At 33.9% G+C, this 24,335-nt stretch overlaps 1 protein-coding gene across 6 annotated transcripts in view; it reads right to left on the reverse strand.

The window, feature by feature from the left end:
* The window catches only part of CSMD3 (CUB and Sushi multiple domains 3), a 703,323-nt gene that overhangs the window by 170,068 nt on the left and 508,920 nt on the right, over positions 1-24,335 (reverse strand). For all 6 annotated transcript variants that reach the window (XM_080578052.1, XM_080578051.1, XM_080578050.1 and 3 more), the window contains one exon: positions 1,474-1,590. In XM_080578052.1, the coding sequence (XP_080434178.1) occupies positions 1,474-1,590 (117 nt within the window). The remainder of the gene's footprint in view (positions 1-1,473; positions 1,591-24,335) is intronic.

Below are 24,335 nucleotides of genomic sequence, written 5' to 3' on the forward strand. Positions count from 1 at the left end.
TCTTTAAGCACAGGAAAAAGAAAAGTTCCATCCTGAGACAGGACAGCAAAAGAGCTATCATATCATATTCCCAATAACTCACTGATTCCTTTATAACGGGGTTAGTTATCTAAATTGTGATTTCTCAATTTCATAATAGCGTTTTTTTTTTATATTAGCACTGTGAACAGCTCAAGAAGAATTTCTTAATACTGTTCCTAACATGCTTACTGTGGGAAGAAAATAAATATTTGTCAAATTATTCCAAGTAACTATGTAGAAAGTTCTATACTAAGTAATGTGTGTGGTTTCCTTCCCCCCATTTCCATAACTTATTTTGGGAATTCTGTCTTCAAGTTTTTTATCCTCTGATTGCAGAAGTTACAAAATTACGTTTCCATACAGAATGTCAAAGATACAAAGTACAGAGCAATAACATTTCAAATGAATCCTTTATTACAGAAATTGTAGCTCTTTGAGTGTCCTCATCTGTGGCATTAACTAACCTAGAAGTATTAGACTGATGGAAATGGCAAGATATAATCTCTCCAGTTTATCTAAATCAGATTAGCTAGGTCAAAAGTGTATGCTTCTTTTACTTTATTATGAAGGAAGATTAATAACATGAAGGAACATTAATAAATGCCCATTCCCATCTGCAGGCACCTGTTATTTAGTGAACAGCAATAGAAGCAGTGGATTAAAATTAAGTCCTACATAATCAAGCATAAATCTAAGTACAGATATTTAAGGAATAAATGATATTCAATACGTGGCACACTGCTTACCAAGGAGTCTAAGTGAACAACAAGCTCTCAGTAGTCATCAAAGGCACTACTGAACAATAAAGTGAGATAAAATCATTCATAAGGACAGATAAAACAGTGATTTAAAAGGCTGGTCTTTTTGAAGTCGTCTTTAAAAGATTCATACTATCACCAGAAATAAAAAATGCTAGGGTTAGGAGTGAAGTTTTGATTGAGGATCTGGAAATCTACAAAAAAAACAGACGGAGGCACGCTGCTTGAATTTTGTTCTTCAGGAAAGGAAAGACTGACATTGCCTCATGATTCAGATAAGCCAAGATTATGAAAGCAATATTATCATCCATTTCAGATAAATGGTCCTTCCCCTGCTTACTTGGACTTACTGGAGCTACATGACTATCTAGATCTTTGGCACATGGTCTTGGGTGAAAGACAACATTAATGCATTTGGCTATAATCAAAGCAATATTCTAAATTACAGTTTGGTTGTCAAAGTGAGATAAAAATAAATGAATGGCAATTATTTCAAAAGATAAGGATAAATGCAAGTATTATGAGACAACTGTGCACTATAAAAATGTTAGACAAAAAGTATAAACAGAAATATCATTTTAAAATAACTTTTTCACATTAGTATATTTAACATTAAAGCAATCACAAAATTCATCCGTAAGTGTTGAAAACATCCAAGTGATAAAAAGATCTGAATGAGACCAAATCTACTTACCAAATTCCTTAGGAACAGTGATAGAGTAAACACAGTTGTGACCCACACTGTAATTCTTAGGGTAGTTTGGTGATAATACAGTGCCTTCAGAGCCTGTTGACCGGCTTCCACAGGGTGCTAGAAATTGAAGATAAGCAGTTTTTAATATAATATAATATCAGAAAAAAAAAAAAAAAAAAAAACCAACTAAAGTGATGTGCTGTATGTTGGTATATGGTATAACAGTAAAATGTATTCCTCTTCTACACTAGATAAAATTATGTATCATTTGAAGTACTGAGTATGCTCGAGTTTCTCATATATCAAAAGAGAACTGATGACACTCTGCTATTTGCCAGATCAGTTATTGTTTCTCTTTAACATTTATCAACCATCTTAATAAAATAATGATGTGCTTTAGACACAGTGTGCTATTATTCATAGCATACAAAACTATTATTCATTTGTACAATGCTTTATATTCTGATAAAGGCATAGATTATGCATCCCATCAGCACACTAGTAAATGTTTACTCCTGCCAATAGGCTCATAATTCAAAGTAATGTATGGAACTACCCAAATAAGAATGTCAGAATTCCTTGACTGAACATGATGTACCAATTATTTATATCTCATTTATTTATAAGATGATATATATAAGGTTATGAGTGAACAATTTTATTTATCATACAAATATCATGTTTATTGTGCCACTAATAGCTATAGTAATTGATAAAATGGGAGAAAAATAACAATACAATTTACTACAACAATGTATTTTTCTAAGACCGACAGAAGTTAGCATTTGGCTTTAGTCAAAATTGTCAAGCAAGAAACAGGGCTTTTTCTTCTCTTTCTTCATCAGATGTTCAGGTGCGTTTATGTGAAGTAGTAGTAAGTGTCAGGGTTTTCCTATGGATATGACTTGCTTTTAATATACACTTTGTAATTTAGTAACTGAATCTATTGTAAGGAATAAAGACATTTATTCAGAATATTTCTCCTAACCATTTCAGACTATAAAACATTTTTTGAGTTTAATGGTAACATATGCATTTAAATACACATATGTCTTCCATTAAGACTTAAGTGCGATCCTAGAATAAGTACTACTCAATGTGTCCTATATTAAACATACAGAAATCTACTTTTTTTGTGGTATGCTCTCAAAATATAACTTTATGAATTATATTGAAGAAAAAGACATTTTTCTTACTATTATTTCAGAAGATTTTATCTCTTTACTTGTCATACTAAATACAAGCTATGGATTAGTGTAGCTATATTATCTTTATAAAAAATCAGTATAAAGTATCAGAATTTAAAGAAACAAACAAAAAAACTTCTTTTAAATAAGCATGCATTTTTTCCATAAATAAATTTTAAATACATTATTTTTCAAAGGCATAAAAATCAAAATTATTGCAAGTTTTCCACAATTTTATTAATTTCAGCTTAATTTCCTTGTCAGCTTCCTTAGTATCTTTACCAAGAAGTTATCACCATTGTGCTTTAAGAATTTCCTGGACCTGTTTGCATTAGCTGTATGGTATTCCCAGTTGAAGTCACCCCTAAGGACAAGGGCAGCTGATCTAGAGATATCCCTTAGTTCCTTAAAGAATAATTCATTGGTGTCATCATCCTGATTGTGTGGCCTATAACAGAGTCCCACGATAGCATCTGTTTTACCTGCTTTTCCCCTAAACTTTAACCAGAGCCTCTCAACTGTGTCATTGCCACCTGCAAGCTCCATACAGTCCAGACTCTCTGTTACCTACAGCACCACCCCCCAGTCTCGCCTGCCCTGCCTATACCTTCTGAAGAGCCTGTAATCATGCATCATAAAAACACCAGTCACCAGGCTCTTCCCACCAAGTTTAATTTATGCCATAATACTCAGTATGCCGTCCTTGTGCTTTCCAGGATCATCAATGGAACACTAATGAGAGAGAAAGGCAGTTGATTGTGATAAGAATGGGATAAGAGTGCGTTGATGCATTTCTCATTATTTTCTTTAAACATTATTAAGAATTAATGGCTGAATTTACCGTAATGTTATGTTTTCTTATAAAATAGCACTCCATGCAGCCCTTGAAAACATCCTATCATAACAACAGTGAAGTATCACCCACTCCCTATCTTAAATTGATAAGTATTTTTATCTAGAAGATTGCCCACCTTGATCATTAGTATTCAGTTCCCTTTGTACGTCAAAGAACTAAATTTTACCTCTTTGTGGCAACGCATTAGTAAATAGTACAGTATAAAATGCATTACCATCAGCAGTGACACCTTTCCTTACATTTCAGCACACACTAGTTGGAAAAGGAATTTAGATGATCACAGCAGAGAGCTAAAATAACAGCAGAAACACAAATCCCTGCAGTCTATGCCTAACTACTGCTATGAAAAACAATTCTCTACAGCTCCATGAACACATTACAGGGTTAAAAGCCCCTGCCGTGTGCTTACTGCTCATGTTTTCTATCATGTCTTCACAGTTTAAACAAAAGAAAGAACTCACAAAGAAAAACTTCAGTAAAAGAACTGTGAAGAATGGCCTAAGTATGAGAATAAAGCACAGATGTCTTAATCTTTTGGAGAAGTTCACGTGTTTTCTACCAAGTATTTTTTCTGCTTCTGGAAGCTTTTAATTCCTACTACTGCTTTCAGACTACCTAGTTGCTAGCTTCTGCAGATAGGATCTGAGACAATTTAATTTTAATTTCAGATTTAAGTGTCATACTACACCATTCATTTTTAAGCTGCATTCCTCAGTGGAATCAACAGGGAATACCATTTAAAACTGAATGGTGCGATATGGCTTTATGTCTTGCAGATAAACTTGATTACAGAGCTACAAGTATGATAAAAAATGGAGAATAACAGTGCATAAGCTCTACAAAAAAAGAAAGAAAAATGTAACTTGAAGAACTGATAATAGGATACTGAGTTTTTATCTAGAGGGTCACTGTTTCAAAACTTAGACTAGGATACCTAATATTTAGTTGGCCTAAATGATTAGCTTAAGTAAAATACTTCATTGGTGACATGATGTACTTTTTAAATAACTGAATACATCAAATACTTAATTATTCTTTTTCTAGTCAGTTAAAGTAAAATGACATTCTGTTTACCCTTTTTAACCCAAAAGATTAGTTCTAATGATTTCAGTTGTAATGGTTAAGACTAATATACAGATAGCAAGAAAATAAGTATAACTACCAATACAACACCACAATAAAATAAAATAAAAAACATGCAAAGGAAATCTTAACAGATAAAAAGGGTAGGCAAAATTCTTCTGAACTTCCAAATTATAGATACCTTATTTGTGGAGATCATTCTGCAATTCTGCAAATGTGAATGTGAATGTGCTGAAGCATATGAAATTGTTTTGACAATACAATCAATGTGGAGAAGACAATTTGACATATGAATACGTATTTTAACCACTGCTTGGAAATACAAAAATACATTAGGAATAATTAAAACAAACAAACAAACAAACAACAACAAATAACACACCAACAAGCACCAACAAATACAGAGAGAGAAGAAAAACGAGAGAGACAGAGAGAGTAGCATTACATAGCAGGAAACAGTACCAAAGAAAATGATAGCAGAAAGAAAATGGAAACATTACATGTTGTCATCTCTTTTAATTTTCATAATACAATTTAATTATGGCAATTAAAATTGATTTAAAATATGAGAAAGTATTTCAGGCCAATATATGTTAATAGTATTTAAAATTATTATTTAAAACAGAGACAAGCAGGACATGGTGAAATGCCCTCAGGAACTCAGAAACTTACAAAAGCAAAGACTGACTGAGTAAAATAAATTGGAGAGATTATAAAAGTTGAAAATAAACATAACAAATTAAATACAGAGAAATTCTGAGTATTAAATGTGAAAAGGAATATTAGCAAATGTACAAATGGCAAACCAAAATCAGGTGTCTGCATATTGCAGAAAAAAATAAATAGGAACATCATGTCTTGTTTTGGCATTAAAAAAAAAATAAATCTGTTAGATCTGTTGTGATCTAAAGAATTGGATGTTTAGTTTCCGAAAGAAAATAATCAGGCATGGGCATGGGCAGACTGATCACTTTTCCAAGATGTGGTGGAGATTAAGATCAAGGAAACAAATTGTTCTCTTCTACCACCAACAATAGGAAATGGAATAATTGCCAACAGTTTTAGTAAAACCCATTAAGCTTAGATATTCTCATAACTACTTTGGGGAAGTTATTGATTTTTTTGGTGATTCCTGGAAGAATAAAAGATATAAATATCTGTCATAATGGATTAAGTACATCCAAGCAGAGAAGAAAGCGTACTTCACCTTTTTACTATTGGTTATGTAGATATATCACTCCTGATTAATTAATTGTAGCATGAGAAAAGGATATATTTCTTCGGTGCTGGCAATGTTAAAACCACAGACTTTCCTGTTATAGTTTGATGGGTTGTTTTATTTTTTTTTTCTCTAGAAGAGGAAGGATAGTATTTCATGTTGAAAGATAAAACTCGTCATGCAAAAAGATTCATGGATAAGTAAGAGCAAAATGGGAAAACCCACAAAAGGCAATACTTTCAAAATTCAAAAACTTTCATGAATCTGAATTATAAACAATTTGGAAGAGTTCTGAAACTTATATAGTCAAGAAAACATGGCTTATAAGGTAAGAATCAAGGAACTCAGAACCTGTGTAGCTTAGTAAGGAGAAAGAAAATTTAATACATTTCAAGAAGGACTGAAAGTACCTCATAAAAAAAAAACAACTAACTTTCAGCTTATGCTTTTTTGTTATTTTAAAAAGTGTATATAAATATATAAAATTCAATTAATCACATAATTGAATTATTCCTATACTGTTTTATTAACAATTCATCAACGATTACTTTTCAAACTAACCTCAACAATTAAAAAAACACATTCAAATAACTTTGCATCTGAATGTGCTTCAGCTTCCACTCCTTGAAGTCTTTAAATGAATAATAAATGTTTTTCTAAAGGTACGAGAAGCAGATTTTACATAGCTGAATATGAGATATGAAATATAATGGAAAATTGTTCTAGCCTAAATTTAGATACAATATATGTTCTCAATTAAATGATTAGTGACTATTAAATTTAACTATATTACTTTTTTACTTACAAATTTTGGCACACTCAATTTAAAGAATTTCTAAAACGTTTTCTTAAATAATGAAATGATTTTCTCCTTAAAATTAGATTACTGAAGTTACTTGTTGTTGCCAAGTGTATGGAAAGTCTGAAATAAATTTTCTGATATGAACTGAGATGTAGCAGAAGGGCCATATCCTAAAATTTTCCTCTGCAGAATGTGATCACAGCTGATGGTTCCTTCAGAATACTGTCTGTTATCCAAATAGACAAAATACTACCTATTAGCAAATTTTCAGCTTTTTCATTTCTTTGTCCTTTTTTTTTTTTTTTTTTTTTTTTTCCTGGAAAAAATGTAATTAGCTAAAAATTTAAAATGTCACTCTTTCTGTCCTGGCTGAGTTAATCAATGTCTATTTTATATGGTCAGTGGAGTGCAGAAACGTATGAGAAAAATCTTGTGCTCTTATTTAAACTGTCAAAGTACTAGAGAGAAAAATAAGAAAACTTGAAAAGTGAGAGTGCCACTTTTTATAGATCAAAATCCTTTCCCATACAGTTTTTCCATTTCTAAATGTCAGGCTAGAGCTACAAATCAGGAATTATTTAATACCAAAGTCTTTGACATGTAGATGTCAAAATGTCTAGTAGTTAAGGATAATCAGATATTAAATAAATATATGCTTCAGCCATGAATAGCAGTTAAACTAAAAAGTAACTTGGTCAAAATTAGGCTGAAATTTGGGATCTTGACAGTCACTGTTTAACAGATGCACTACCAGGTTCTGAATCTAAAAATCTAAAATACCTTAATTGCAGATAATTATGAATTTTAATTCTTTTTTTTTTTTTTTCCTATTAAAAAGCACCAAATAGCTTTTTGTAAGAAAAAAAAATCACCGTGTAGCAGTGGTATAAATTAATGTCATGTGTGGTATGGTCTTCTAGACTTTTAAGTGATGTTTAATGCACTATTTTATTATTTTTTTCTTTCTTACTTTTGGAGGAAGTATATGTGGCTCATGAAAGCCTCATTGAGTGATTACATTGCCTTTATGTTCCTTGCCTCTGGAACAAGAGATGAGATACAGACTCTGTCTGGCTCATGAAAGCTGGAGGGTGGTGAGGAGCTTCTACATAAATTCATTAATGTTTCCCAGTACACCAGAGATCTCTAGCTTCAGCTGATGATAAGAACTCCATGAGAATTCCAGGAGTCTAGCTCACTTCAGGAACAATGAATAATGAGTTGTTTCCTTCATTTAACTGAAATGTTATTGTCTCTTATTTTTTTTTTTTTTTAAGCTTAAAAGTTTTTAAAAAAAATAAAAACTTTTTTTTTTTTGAATTGCATTCTTTAAGTGATATTTTATTGTTACTTCACAATCGAGTTAACATAGCAAACTTTGAAAATGGAGCCTTCTAACAGCAGAAAAAAAAAAAAAAAAAAAACAACTAATATTTTGTGCTAATGCCCTTGCAGTGAAACTGCTTCTGCTCATAACAAATGGAGGTGGAACAAGTCTTTGCAGTTACCTTGTGCCTGACAACAGTTTAATTCTTCTGAAAGAGTACACTAAAGCTATAGCTTCCAACAGCTGAAAACCAGTAACTGTTAAAAATTTAAAATGCTTTTCAAGTCTACCATCTGCAACAATGTTTTGACATGATATTTAGAACTGAAGGAAAACAATCTCTTTAAAACAATTTATCTATCAACAGCAAAATGAATAAAAAAACATGAGAAAATAAAATTGTCAGTAACAGGGTCTTCTGAGGAAAGACCCTCGTCTTTCAAGTTTATTGACAAAGCAGGAGGAAAAAAACATTACATGATGGATGTGTAAAAATAAAAATAAGTCAGAGATTAACAAAGTTAACACATTTTTAGCTACATTAGCAAGACTGGAAACATCTCTTGAGAAAATATAAATGAAAGATATGTAGAGATCTACAGATCTCTTTATAAGAAATAAGCATCTCTTCCAATAAGAAATATATATATATATTATATATATTCTTTTTTTTTTTTTTGGAGGCCGTATAACTTTTGTATTATTTGTTTATTCACCTCTGGACTCTTATTGGTTTAAGGACGAATCATTCCTATTATGTTATGAAGAGTGCCATTTCTGGTTTGAACAGCCAAGGTGTTTGACTGACAATTCAGCTGGGTTCTCATTGAGAATATTTTTTGTTACATAACCCTAGTAGACAAGAGCATATGAAAAACATATTTTCATTAAGCAGTAACAAACAAACAAACAAAACTGTGATGACAAAAGTTAAAATTATCTGAGTTTTTAAAACTAACTAATTTCATGAGTGCAGAAACCCAGCAACCTATTTATTACTAGAGAGATGGTAAATGATATATTTTCCTGAAACTTTACTTGAAAATAAAACTCTCATTATTTTCGAAGGTGGGTAGAGGAGGGTGAGGAGGGAAGAGGGGATAATCTGCCTCTAAGTACCGCATTATGCATCCAAATATGATTGGTGTTCTGTTTGCTACCAAACTGCAAATCCCTAAGGTGTCCCTTTACCTAAATTAATTTTCTAGCATTGGCAGTGAATCACAGCTACAAATAATTAGCTTTTTCTTGAGTTATCTGAGAGTATTATCACAATATTAGAATGAAAACCTGTAACTCCTAAGGTTTTCAAGAGCAACAGTGTTAAGCAAGACTATAAACTGTCTCAAAGGCATTTACTGTGCAATATATTGAGTACGTGTGCATATTGGCAGTTTGAAAAGAAATTACATTAACAGTTTTAACGGGATTTAATTCTAAATTTGAGATCTGACAACTAGTGATAAATTAACTAAAGTCACTGTAATCTGTTCCATCTCAACTTTCTTTGCTAATGCTGCTGTTTATGTTTGTAACACAGATTTTAAATTAATTTTAAACAGATAGAATTCTGCACTTTTAAAAGTCTTCTTTAAATGATCTCCCCTTTCATTTTTCAACTGGATTCATGGGTAACTAATTTTACCAGTGGATTCATATCTAGACAATAAATATCAGACAATAATATTAGATAATAAACTGTCAAAAGTCAAAGTAGCAAGTTGACTAAAGAATAAAATGCCATTATTCACCCAAACCAATAGTAACCATAATAAATGTAGTTCTGTAGTTAATAGGGAAAAAATAAATTAAAATGCAAAAAGTAAAAACAATCTTCTCAATTCAATACTTAAATTCTTGAGTTACTTAAAGGCTAACAGGGTCATTCTGAAAACAGTAGCAAATTAAATATGACAATTCAATAATACATCTGAGAAAAAAAGAAAAATCATGGAACACAAATCATCCACGAAAACAATAACAACAAAGCGTTGCTCCTTTTAGATATGTATGTGTAAAGCAGTAAAGTTGAAAAGAAACAGATTTCCCCCAGAGGATGATTCATCTCACCCTAGGATAGAAATGTGAAAGCACCTGTCTCTCAAACAGTAAAAGAAACACCTTTGAAGATTATTCTGTAGATGAGGCCACAGATTCATATTGCTTAATTCCAGGTTTCTAATACATAACTGCCTAGTCATCTAAGCAGTTGCTGTGAACAAAGGGGTCGGGGCGGTGATATATTTATTCCCACTCAGGAGAGCTTAGTTCTCAGCTACTAAACTGAAGAAGATGAAATATCTTCAATATACATATATTTTAAATCAAGGAGTGAACTGATATACAAAGAACAAGTATCTACTCTCTGAAGAAGAGAGAACATAGCAGCTATTTTTCTACTAAGATTTTAATACTCTGAATTCATTAAGTTAATTGGTCTCAATCTCTAGCAGTGCCATAAAGTGAAAATAAAGCAAGGTCGCCCAACTTTATGTGTGGAAGACCTTCACATGTGCTTCATTGGCATCAGTACAGACTCAGAAATTCTTATTAGCTCCATTTCAGATTGCTGAGTTGAAGAAAGTATTCAGTATCAGAAAGACAGATTTAAGGCACTTAGATTCAGCTATTTAAAAGTATTTTTTTCTTGCATTAATCCAGCAATCTAACACTATTTTGTTTTCTTGTATTAAAAATCACATTTAAAAGTTTCCATTTTATTTTCCCATTAGCTCTGAGAAATAAACTCTCTTATTTTTGCAGTCAAGAAGCAAACATTACTTTCATGTTTTATTATTTCTTCCAGTGTTAATACTGACTCATCAGAATATATGTCATTGGCAAGGATGCTCTACAAGTAAAATAAATAAATAAATAAATAGTTCTTAAAATGTTATCCTGACATGGCTTTACTAATTTGCAAAGGAATCATCATAACAATTCCAAGGTAATTTACCTAAACTCTAAAAGCTAATTCGCTATCATCAAAAAATTATATTTATGATTATTTATTCTATAACCATTTATTTTGTTTTTAACAAAAGTGAAACTGATGAACACTTTACTCCCTAATCACACAGTATTGAGGGATTAATCTTTGCACATTTGACTCTAGATCTGATGATGCAACATAATTTTGCAGTATCTGCGAATCCTGTTGTTTCAATCTTGTGTGAAGTTGTATTGGATGGCACAATTCCCAGTCCAAACATGTACAGGAACTTTGTGGTAACCTTACCTTACTGTGTGTATATATATATATATATATATATATATATACACACACACACACACACAGAGTAAGGTAAGGTTATATATGGATATATATTATATATATATATATAATATATATATATTAATAGCATAAAGCCCACCATAACACCAAAAACCTTCTTATCTAATAACTAGATAATACACTGTATTATGTTTCACTTAAAATCCTTCTTCATGAAACTCTTTCAAAAGTTTTTAACTGTTCAATTATATTGTAACAATTGTTGTTAATTTCATCCATATCCTTGTGGAGCTCTCTGTTTTCCCATTAAGCTCCCTATTCCTCTTCAAAATTTACACTGAATTTTCTTCAACATGTTTAATCATGCAATCTCCTTGTTCTGTTCTTTATTATAATCTATACCAATTTTCTAATATAGATATTAGCCAATCCTTCATCAAGGAAGACTTTTGACATATTCATCACCTACCACTGCTTTGATAGACAGGCTAACTTAATGTTAAGGTCAACATTTGTACTTCAAACACTTCATACCTAGGCTCTTTCAGAGCTCCGCAGAAAATATTGTTTAATCCTAGCAACCTTCTATGGTTCATTTTACTGATTTTCTTCAAGATATCTTCTATAACTGCATCCAGTTCTTTAAACTGAAAGGTATGGATCCAATGAAGGACCTCTCTGGTCTCCTCAGTAACATAACATGGCACAACATAGCACAACATAACTAATTTACTTAGCTTTCTGCAATGACATTGTCCTTGAACACAATTTTGCTATTGATCTTGATAAAGTATAGATACTCTAATAAGTTTACTGCTTTTCTCATGCTTTAAAAAGTACTTTAGTGGTTATATTAGGTTCACTTCTTTAGAAGTTGTTTCTCAAAACCATGCTTGATACATTATTCTACTTCCCTCATTTAAATATGATTTCTTTTTCCTGGATTAGATATTTTAATTTTTGTTAGATTCCTTGACTTTGTTGCTTCCGTGTGCTTTGGTTATCCTTTCAGGGTTTGCTTCTGATTGGTGAGGCTCTAAAACTGCTTTTTAAAATGATTTCCATGTCACCAGTAAATACTTCTGCTGTTTTCTTCGATTTCATTTGAATGAACTGCCACAGTTTGAGATAGTTCCTCATACTAAGTAAAAAATTACTTTGTTTTTTTCTCTACCCTTCCTCCCACGGTGTCCAATTTGAGTGCATTATGGACACTTTGGATAAATTTTTAATACATTATTTTCACATTTACTCTCATTGAGAAAATCTGTTCTGCTTTAGGCCAGCTGTTTCTCTATTCATTTGATACTTTTATCTCAATGCTGAAATAAAAGATGTTAACTGGACCACTAATATTTGAACTGGGGATAATTAAAATATCACTGTAATGTTCTCTGACCTTCGTTTACTTACATGTACTCTCAACTGTAACTCTATCTAAATATAACTTAATATCTAACGTTTAATAAAATGCACCCACGAACCAAACCAATGTTTTTCTTGGCACAATACATAAGTACTGTTCTAAAATACCAAATTAATCAGTAACTCTTTATCAAAGCAATATAAAAATATAAAATGAAGTGAAATACAATAGGGAAGGAAATGTGATTCTCTTAATTCATAACAAGAATACTGAACATGTGCAGTAGTTGGAATACATAGCTATGTATTAGATAGAGTTGTAATTAATGAATTATATTATGTTAAAACTCAACCGTACTTCAGGATATAATAAAGAAATACGTAATATAAAGGCTCCAATAAATATCTAAAAAAAATAAGTAAAGTTTGTTAGGGATTATGCTGTTTCTTCAAGAGAGTATGAAATCAGAAGAAAAAAAAATTACTGTATACAGTTTATGAGTAAAATATCAAGAAACATGAGATCTTAAAAGAAGAGGCTATTCATTTTAAGCTGGAATTTTAAGCTGGAATCTTGTTTACCATTTTTAGAGTTGATTGATTAACTACTGTAACTACTTAATTAATAACTACTTAATTAATTAACTACTATTAACTACTATATGTGGCCCAGTCAAGAAGGAAAAGAAAACTGAATTCCATTTAAACTTATGAGGTTTCTTAATTTCAGCTTTTCCCATTCTGCAGAATGCTCATCAGGTCCCCATTGTGACAGTCAATGCAAAAATTATACAACTTGGTGCAAAGAATGAAGTATGAGTCTTTTAAGAATTCACCACCAACATTCTCCACCTAAAAAATCTTCTTCTAATTGAGAGGGTTACTGAAGTCTTAGACAAGAGTGACGACCTTCAGACTGCTGCCCAAGATTAAGAAATACACATGTTTATCAAGTACAGCCAGCACAGACGACTGGATCAGTTTCTTTAATTCCACTTATTAATTAATTGACTTACCTTGATTACTGACTGATACTACATAATCCTATCCTACTTCAGTGCTTTGCAGTCTTTGGAAAATAAATATTTGCTTATCTGTGTGAATAAAAAGTGGGGATTTTATTTTATTTTATTTTATTTTATTTTATTTTATTTTATTTTATTTTATTTTATTTTATTTTATTTTATTTTATTTTATTTTATTTTATTCTCTTCATTCCAAGAATAGAATACTCTACTCATCTTGACTGCTCAGAAAAACCTTCAATGAAAAAGATGCAGCTGTGATGTCAACACTTAGAACAGAAACAATTATATGTACTAGTTGTTCTCTTCATCTCAAAATGTATGATGATATAAACTTTTCTTAAGGGAATAATAATGCTTTTCAATCTTCTACTGAAAAAAAAATATATGTATTCAAAGCAAACAAACAAATAAAAAATTAAGGTGCAGTATTCTAAAGCCCCCCAAAAGTACATACTTAATTCTGCATTTTCATCTATTTTCTATATGATTTTATTGCTAATTGTCAATTAATTTACATATTTTATCATTTACGTGCTATTCTCAATAATACACAATTACCTGTTACATTTTCCTTGCTTATTCATCCCCTTTATTCAACATAGCAGTTGCACCTAAGTAGACATATTTATAATTATGGCTTGGCTATACAAGCTTGATTTCAGATACTTTTTTTTTTTTTTTGTAGTAAGGAGTATAAAAAAATAAGACTAAAAACCCTGAAGTTTACATAGTTTAAACTATTTTTTTTTCATGTTTCTAACGTTTCCTTCATTAAATTTTGCTTCTAAAAATTGGAAGCAGATTTAGTTCAACAGAAGATGAAATACCTGGTTTCACAGTGCACTCTATTTAACTAATCACTTAAATACCTTGGAAATTAGGATTCCCTCGCAGCCAGTTTTAATGAGGTTATTGTAATTAACTACTATTCTTCATTTCTTATGCTTTATTTACCATTATATTACATAAGATCTTCTTACATGAAAGCTTGGAATAATTACACACAGACTTCATTATTCAAAGAGCACTGTAAAGAAATACTATGAATTCAAAAATATATGCAATGGGTGTGTATTCAAAATAATGCTTGGTGTGGGTATGTCTGCATTTATTTTAATTGTTTTGTAAGCTTTCTAGAATTATTAACCTTTTTAGTTCATTCCAGTAACATCTTCTCTGATATGAAGAGATGAACAGCTTTAAGAAAAGATGAAAGTTTAATATAATGACATTTTCCAAAAGCTGCATGTTTTTTGGCAAAATACCAGCTACCTGCATAGCCATACAGAAAGACTTTATTTCTGTTCTCTATTCCTCAAAATATTTACGCATTTTACAATATAGAGTCAGTGGCCTGTCATAGGAAATATCTCAAAGAAGAAATATATAAATGTAACATAAACTATAAATATAATATAAAAACATAAGATATAGCATATAAAATAATATAAAAATTATAAAATATAAATATATTTGATAACCAAATCTCTTCTCACTGCCAAATCCAGTAGGCAAAAGTTAGGTTTCCTCATTTGGGCATTTTGACTTGATAGTTATTGGTGTACAATAGTTTCTCTTCTACTGAGTAATGATGAGTGAGTTCCTAAAGAAAAGGTGGTTTCAGAGTGAGGATTATAGGTTAAGGTATACTCAGATGTAAATTCTTACTTTCTCAGGAATCTTCTAATGGATATATTTTCACACACACACACACACACACACTCATAAAGTAACCTTATAATCCATCCAAAATAGTATCTGCTTTATGTTTTAATCTCAAGCAGTATAGCTTCCACAGTGTATTTAGATATTTCACTGTATCTAATGGTAAAGGAATGGACATACACTTGTAAAAAATGGACAGTAGATGCTTGGAAACAATAATCTAGTATTTAGAAGATATTTCAGTCACACTAAAATAAAATCCTTTTTTTTTTTTTTTTTTTTTTTTTTTCCAGAAGTCCTTCAACTTCCTTTTCAGGTCTGACTGTCTGTCAGGAACCAATTTTTCAGAGTGTGTAGCATTTGATAGCATTCTACATATTCAAAATGTAATCCTAATTGACCTTAATTCTGCTTCTGAGTGCTCAGGTCACAGTTTAAATGATTCTATAAAGCAGATATCTTACCCTGAGAAAAAAAGAAAATGAGAAATGCATTGCAAATAGCCAACATATGAAAACTTTAAGTAAAGTGCTCTGCTTAAGTGGTTAAATTGAACATTATTTTGAAACTATGAAACACAAATACCAAGTGTCCTCTACAGGACCATTCAGCATAAGTAACTACAAGAATATTCTGTCCCTTCTGCAATTGCTTAATTCATTCCTTACACACTTTAAAAGCTTGAAATAGATGAATAAGCCCTTCATACAGTGAGTTCAGACATAAGCAACTATCATTACCGGGTCAAAACAAAAAAACTCTACCTTTTCTCAACCACAGTAGTGTATAAAACCAGATTTGAGATGTTCCAAACATAACCTTACAGGCATGGCAGCCTTAATTCTGTCACTGACTAACTTTTCAGTGTTGGATTTTTCATCCTTAAATTACATTTGTATTGTAACATAAATACCATATCAGTTAATTTCTTACATGGTATAATGCTTCTACGCTGTGCTAGAGTGTGTATGCTCTACTCCTGCACTTGACATAAGCCTTTCTCAGGTTTATGAGCCACAGTAGTCCTCAATGTGACTGTTGCTTGGCCATGACAATTAACATAGGAGGGTGCTGGCACAAAGCAGGTACCCACTGAAATCCCTCCTGGGGAAATGATGGATCACATCAGAATCCAAGAACAGTATGCTAAGGAATCTGAGTATGACTATGGGTCAATCGCTTTATCTTATAAGTGTAGCGGCTGAAGGAAAACGCGGTGGAGAAGCCTTTCCGCAACTCAGCTATGGCTCATGATTACTTAGTGTTACTTCAGTCCTCTATTGTCAGTGGGCAACAGGCATAACAGGTGAGTATGAACAGGCACTTCCTGATTGTATCTCAGACCCTGCAGTTTGGGCTCTGGGGAGTACAAAACTGTGCATTCTGGAAGGTACCAGCATAGCAGGGTTGGTGAAAAATACCAAAATTGCCTTATCCGAACCATAGCCAGGATGGAAAAGTACTAACTAAGAGTAGACTGCCTCAGAGTCCTATAAATAGTAGTCCCAAGCAAAGAGACCCTTAAGATCTCCATGAACTGCAGTACATGACATATTTGATCTCCCCCTAAGTTGGGACGCATCTCGGGGTACCACTAAGAGGATGCACGTCTCAGGGTTGACCCTTTGAAGAACAAGCTTGTCCACAGGCAAACACCAACAAGGAAGCAAGGATACCCCTGAGGGGATGTGCATCTCAGGGCTGACCCTTCAAGGAACAAGCTCATCTGCAGACAAACGCTGACAAGGGAGTAGGGCGAGTAATTTATTCTAGGGGGTGGTTTGGAAGCATGCAACTACCTACCAGGACCCTGCAACAAGTTTCAGGTGAACTTGTGATTCTCAAATTTTTAAATAAGTCACTGTTTCTTTGTAGCAAATTCTGTTAAAATCATTGTATTAAATTGGCTGATGATCAAATGCTAATGAAGTGCTCTTAAAATCATACAATTTAACCTTGTTATTTATAAAATAAATCCTCAATTGCTGCTACATTAAAGTTGTGTAAAAATCTATTCTGCAGCAACATTGTATTGGGTTTATGTGGCAAGGTTTTGGTAGACAGAGTGCTGCAGGGGTGGCCTCTGTGAGCAGAGCCCAGAAACTGCCCCATGATAAATAAGGGCAAGTTCCAAGCAGCTCCAAAAGGGGAGCAGATATCTGTGCTACAGCTCATGGAATCCTCCACACATAGAAAGGTGGATCTAGCCTTAAGGAGGCTACAGACCATGGAGAGGAGACTAAGGTGGAGCAGGTTTTCTGGCAGGAATGCTGCCCATGGTATATCCATGCTGGAGCAGTCTGTTCCTGAAGAACTGCACCCCATGGTATGGATCCATACTGGAACAACTCTTGAAGAACTGCAACCTGTGGAAGGAACCCCACATTGGAGTGGAGGAAAAGTGTGAGGAGGAAGGAGCACCAGAGACAGTGTTATGAACTGACTGCAACCTTCCCGTTCCGAACCTGCCTGCACTGTTCAGGGGAGAAGGAGGTAGAACGATCAAGAGTGAAGCTGACTCTGGAAAGAATGCAGGTGAGGGAAAGGTGCTTTTGGTTTGTTTATAGTTCTCACTATCCCGCTCTGTTATTAATTAACAAGAAATTAATCTACCCCAAGCTGGTAACTGGTAAGCAATCTATATGTCCTTATCTCAACCCCCAACTGTTTTTCATTGTACTTTCTCCCCCTGTCCTGATGAGGAGGGGGAGTGAGAGAGTGGTGCTGTGGACACCTGGCAGCTAGCCAAAGTCAGCCGATCATACATATAAGTTAATTATTAACAAATGTTTAATACTTTTAGAAACACACTATACTACACTCTGTAATATTTTAAATATATTTATTATTTTAAAGAAAAAATGTTTTATCTCTACACACTTAATTTTCCTATTTCTTGTGTCACTTAACTCTTCACAATTTTAAACACAATCTTATGGAAATTAACAGAGTAATTACAGAGTATTTGGTGCCACTGCACAATATCATAAACATGTTTACTACAAGGGGGATTTTTTTTTTCCTAGTACTGGTTTTATAGCTTTTGATTGCAAAGATTTAAGGGAACTGATTAGTTTTAAAATAAAAGCATAAGTCTTGTCTCTTTGTTTATGGTGTAAATATAAGTATACCTCCATGAACTTTTTCTTCACCTACTCAAAGGAGTTGTGTAAGCATGATAGTTCATGAAAAAAGTGTACTGAAAACAAAAAAAGAACCCCGCTATATCTTATCTGAATGATCATTTAAGAAAGGTTTCTTACACAGATAGTGAAGAAGTCTACCCAGAACAGCAGAACAATCCCTTTACAGAGAAAATCAAAGAACAAGTAGGACAACTTGCTCCCATGTCCTTAGCAATTAATGAATTTCATTCTGTAATCATAGAATGGCTTGGGTTGGAAGGGACATTAAAGATCATCAAACTCCAATCCCCCTGCCACAGGCCATCCACTAGATCAGGTTGGCCAAGTCCCCTTCCAGCCTGGCCTTGGACACCTCCAGAATTGGGCATCCACAACTTCTCTTGGCAACCTGTTCCAGTGCCTCACCACCCGCTGAGTGAAGAATTTCCTTCTAACATCTAATCTAAATCTCCCCTCTTTCAGTTTAAAACCACCACCCTTCGTCCTGTCATTATCTGTCTCTGTAAAAAAGTAGTTATCCATCTTTAAATCCCATGCAACACTACAGGCTTGGGGCAGAGTGTCTTGTAAATTGTGCAGAGGAAAAAGACCCGGGGGTGTTTGTCAATGCTTGCCTGAACATGAGTCATCAGTGTGCCCACGCTCGTGTGTGTGCCAAGCATCCTGGCTTGTATCAGGAGTAGTGTAGCCAGCAGGACAAGGGAGGTGATTGTCCCCGTTCTCTGCTCTGGTACACACCTCAAGTACTGTGTTCAGTTTTGGGACCCTCACTACAAGAAGGACATCAAGGCCCTGGAATATGCACAGAGAAGGGCTACAAAGCTGGTGAAGGGCCTGGAACACAAGTCCTGTGAAGAGTGGCTGAGAGAACTGGGTTTGTTTAGTCTGGGGAAGAGGAGGCTCAGGGGAGACCTTATTGCTCTCTACAACTACCTGAAAGAAAGTTGTGGGGAGCTGGGGGTCGGCCTCTTCTCGCAAATAACTGGTGATTGGAATAGAGGGAATGGCCTCAAGCTATGCCAGGGGAGGTTTAGGACAGAAATTAAAGAATTACAGAACCACAGAATTCAAGGGGTTGGAAGGGATCTCAGGAGATCATTGGGTCCAACCCCCCTGCCAAAGCAGGTTCCCTAGAGCAGCTTGCCCAGGTAGGCATCCAGACGGGCCTTGAATATCTCCAGAGAAGGAGACTCCACAGCCTCCCTGGGCAGCCTGTTCCAGTGCTCTGTCACCCTTACTGTGAAGAAGATCTTTCACATGTTGGTGCAGAACCTCCTGTGATCCAATTTTTGGCCATTGTCACTTTTCCTGCCCCCACAAACCACTGAAAAGAAGTTGGTCAAATCCCTCTGTCTCCCACGCTTAAGGTATTTGTAAATATTAATAATATCCCCTCTCAGTCTTCTATTCTCAAGGCTAAACAGACACAGGTCTCTCAGCCTTTCCTTATAGAGAAGATGCTCCAGAAGATGCCCTGTGTCATCTTTGTGACCCTCCACTGGACTCTTTCCAGGAGATCTTTGTCTTTTTTTTTTTTTTTTTTGTACAAGGAAATTTCTTTTAGGAGAGATTTCTTCTCAGAAAGAGTATTCAGGCATTGGAATGGGTTGCCCAGGAATGAGGTGAAGTCACTGTCCCTGGGGGTGTTTAAGGAAAGGTTGGACCTGGTACTTAGGGACATAGTTTAGTGGGTGATTTTTGTAGTAGGGTGATGGTTAGACCAGATGATCTTGAAGGTCTTTTCCAACCTTAATGATTTTATGACCCCTGTAGGTACTGAAAGGCCTCAGTGAAGTCTTCTGGAGACTTCTCTTCTCCAGGCTGAACACCCCCATCTCTCTCAGCCTGTCTTCATAGGAGAGGTGCTCCAGCCCTCTGATCATCTTTGTAGCCCTCCTCTGGACAACAGGTCCACATCTTTCTTGTGCTGGGGGCCCCAAACCTGGATGCAGTACTCTAGGTGGGGCCTCATGAGGGCAGAGTGGGACAATCACCTCCCTCAACCTGGTGGTCACACCTCTTTTGATGCTGCTGAGGGCACAGTTGGCCTTCTGGGTTGCAGGTGCACACTGCTGGCTCATGTCGAGCCTTTCTTCCATGAGAACCACCAACCCTCTCTCCACAGGGCTGCTCTCAGTGAGCTCTTCTCCCAGTCTGTACTCTTGTCTGGGATTGCCCCGACCGAGGTGTAGCACCGTGCACTTGGACTTGATGAACCTGTCCAGGTCCCTTTGAATGACCTCTCTTACATAATAATATCATTTAGCTAGTCATCATTCAAATTTAAAATTAGTAGGGATTTCTTTTACATCAAAATGTCAGGCTTGCAAAACAGATAAATGAACGTCTATAAATTCATCATTTATGCCACCTCTTCCATGTGTTTTAACCTTTAGAATAATACCTTTAGAACTTTTCTCCCTTAACGGAATGCTGAATAGCGTTGGTCTTTGCATTCCTGAAAACATCTCTCTGAAGGGCTTTGTTGCTTTCTTTACATCATAAATGCCAATCATTTAAAATCATGTCATTCTCAAAGTTTCTGACTGAAGCCATTTCTTAAGATGAGAAGGATAAAGATCAGATTTCAGAGGCTTAATTCTGCAACAAATTCTTCTGTAGTGATTATAAGTCATCCTGGGTTTGTATCTTCATTGTATCTCTGCTTCTTTTCCACCATCTCATTAAATCCTTTGCCATCTTCAAAGCATGAAGACAATGTATTAACTGTAAACTTAATTCTCTGTTGCAGATATATTATTAGATTATATTAAAGAAAATTAACCATACTGAGGCTCTGCAAGCTTCTTGCAAAAAAACTGCAAAATCAAGTATCAGCCTGGCACATAAAATTTATGAAATATTGGAAGGACTTAGATATGAGTGCTCTTAGGAACAAAACTACAATGAAAAATAAATTAATGTGCAGTAACTGCAGTCAACTCAAAATGCAGCTATTACTACACATCTATAGTATCATTGTAAAAAAGTCCTGACCTGAAGTACAATTAGACATGAATTTGATCTGTTCTTTCTATTGAAAACAAGTTTTTTTGTTTGTTGTTGTTGTTTTTTCCTAGAAACTTATTTTGTTTGTTTGTTTTTGTTTGTTTTGTTTTTTGATAAAGGTAAAAATGTTAAATACCACAGGTGGAAAAATAGACATTAATGAATATTAGGCTTCTAACAACTTTTTTGTGCTTTTCAAAATTTTTTTATTTGCTTATGTGTGATAGTTGAAGAATTGAGAATATAACCAATATTCTAGATTTGTACTGCAAATGTGCAGAATGGAACAAATATGCTAACGAATGTTCTAACTGCTTTAATCAAAACCTTGAAATACAATATACTATAAACACAAAAATACTTCTAACTTACATCAAATAGATAAGCAAATGCTCGTTCTAACTAAATGTGTTTAACGTACTTGAGCAATATTAAATGATATAAATTAGAATTATTTTAACCTTATTTTAACCTATCTTTTCTAAATAAAAGTAATCCAGGAATATATGTGCTTTAGTCTCTTATATTCTTATGGATTCAAATCTGTAAGAATATAGTCAATAATGGTTAATATGTATTTTTTTTTTTTTTCAATTTGTAATAGTACTCAGTCTGACTATGCTGAGCCAGCCAAATAATTAGCTGACTAAAGTTATGGTTTCAAAAAGGCCACATTGTTATGCAATCACCACATTAGAATCATAGCTTTACTGTGTAAAAAGTGCCTTAAAAATCCTCCTATAAAGTTCCTGATTAAGTGATCAATATTGCATAACTGATGAAAAAGCTGTCAACTTGTATTGTAGAATAATAAATAGCAATATTAAGCTTTTCTGTGCAGCCTTCCATCCTAAAAGGTTTAACATCCTAAAAGGTTTCAGAAAAGCACAAGTCAGAGCAAATTAAACCAAGAGCCAATCTGAGGGCCAAACCAAAGGTATTTCCTCTGGCATTTCAGTTTTAGGGAAACATTACTTTGGGAGATGATATGGTTGCAGGCACCCCTTTTCCAAACTCCTAATAAATCAAATAATCCTTCAGGTCATACGACAAAGGAGTGGACATGTAATTCAAGGTTCACTTCCTTCTTCATATGCATCAAGTCTTTAGCATGGTCTGTAATCACTAAACTGATATGGTATGTAATTGTGTACTGATGCCCCTAAGATTAGATATTAATATTTCTTGTTGCAATCATAATTAAGAATGTTTCTGTTGTTTTAAAATGTTATGGTGTGGAACTGTTTTTTGATTTTCTTTTAAACACATCTTACAAAAAACAGCACATATGAATATATTAAGTACTGATGTCTTATAAAAAAAAAAAGAGGGAGAGAAATCATGGCATTGACAGTTTATGACAATATGTGAGACTGTTAGCTATGTCCTTCAGATGGAGATCATTTGAAGCCTGTACTCACATATTTCCGAGGACTAAACAACTGACTATAAAGAAATGTAGCAATATTTTTTAGTGGTTAAGAAATTATTTCTTCTGTTAGGAACAAGGTATAACACTCAGTCATAAATGTGATTTTCCTCTACAGGCCTTATGCAATTTTGTGAACAGCTGTAAAAAACAAACAAACGAGAAAAAAAAACAACACCTAGAGTTGGTGCAGTTAAGAGAATTTATTTATCATCATCTCTGTCATGGGAACATTGCATCTGCATATGTTAATTACATCCTGTTCTTAACATCCACCACGAAATGCCAAATAGCTTAGCATATTAGCCTGAATAATCTTTGCATGTGTTCATTAAAAAAAAAAAAAAAAAGCCAATGATTTGGTTCGGTTCCCACACTTATTACACTTAGAGACACCCAAGGTCATCTTGAATAATGACTTCAACCAAATGCAAGTCACGCCTAATGACTAATCCTATAGGACTACGCCATAAAAAATATTTGGTGCATAAAGGTACACCTGCAGAAATATTAGCTCTCTGTGCTGAATAGATTTTGGAAAACTAGTCCTCTATGATCGTGAAAGCCTTTATTCAGCTTTTATCTAGATCCAAAATCAAGTTATTAACTTTCAGTGTCTGTAGACACTCATATTTTCTGGTTTTGCACATTCCCAGGAAAGCATGTTTTGACAGACTGAGTAATTCATTAGTTAGCTCTTGCTGAAGCCTGACCAGACCCAGAACATCAGTGTTCCTCAATAAATATTTCCTATGGCACTTGATGTAGCAGACATTTTCAGAGCATGCTTAAAGCCATCCCAAACAATTGCCCTTTCAATATCACAGAAACCTGGCCTACATTTTCTTTTTAATTATGAGTGGGAAATTTTTTCCCCATATTTTATCTCAGAAGCTATAGCTTAGAACAAGACCCTTAACCACTCTACCTAAATGGATCCCTCAAACTCACCTACAGTCTCCCAGGAATATGTGTTAAACTATTAGAAGTTTTTAAGAATAGGTAAAGAGATGGTACTCCATTCTCCTCTTGAGGAGAATCTTTATTTTTTTATTTATTTTTAATATTCAGAGTATGTATCAGTATTTATTGCAACGAGGAAGTCTGACTTTGGACTGCTGTATATCAGTTTCACCCTGATACGAAGTTTTTCCATGTTATTTATCTAATTATTTTCTTAATGTAAATGATCAAATATTACTGGCAACAAAATTCTCTTTAAAAGGAAAAAAAGCTCTTCTATGCTCTTTGAACTATCTTTATGAGACCAATTCTGCATGTTAGAAAGCATGTCCCTTGAACCCTGAGAGACATCTGGAGTGTTGAACGTTATTTGTACCTCTCATCTGTCCTCCTTAGCTCCAAACATAGGCAAAATGAAAATACTCTTTAGTAATATTTTTCTTTTTCACATTCTGAGGTGCCTCACTCCCCCATATAAAGCCATATGACTAAATATGACTCACAGGATAGAAGATCCTCAATTCTGAATAAATATTAAAAGTGTAAAG

The sequence above is a fragment of the Anser brachyrhynchus genome, assembly GCF_964034855.1.
Source record: "Anser brachyrhynchus genome assembly, chromosome: 2".
Classification (NCBI taxonomy): Eukaryota; Metazoa; Chordata; class Aves; order Anseriformes; family Anatidae; genus Anser; species Anser brachyrhynchus.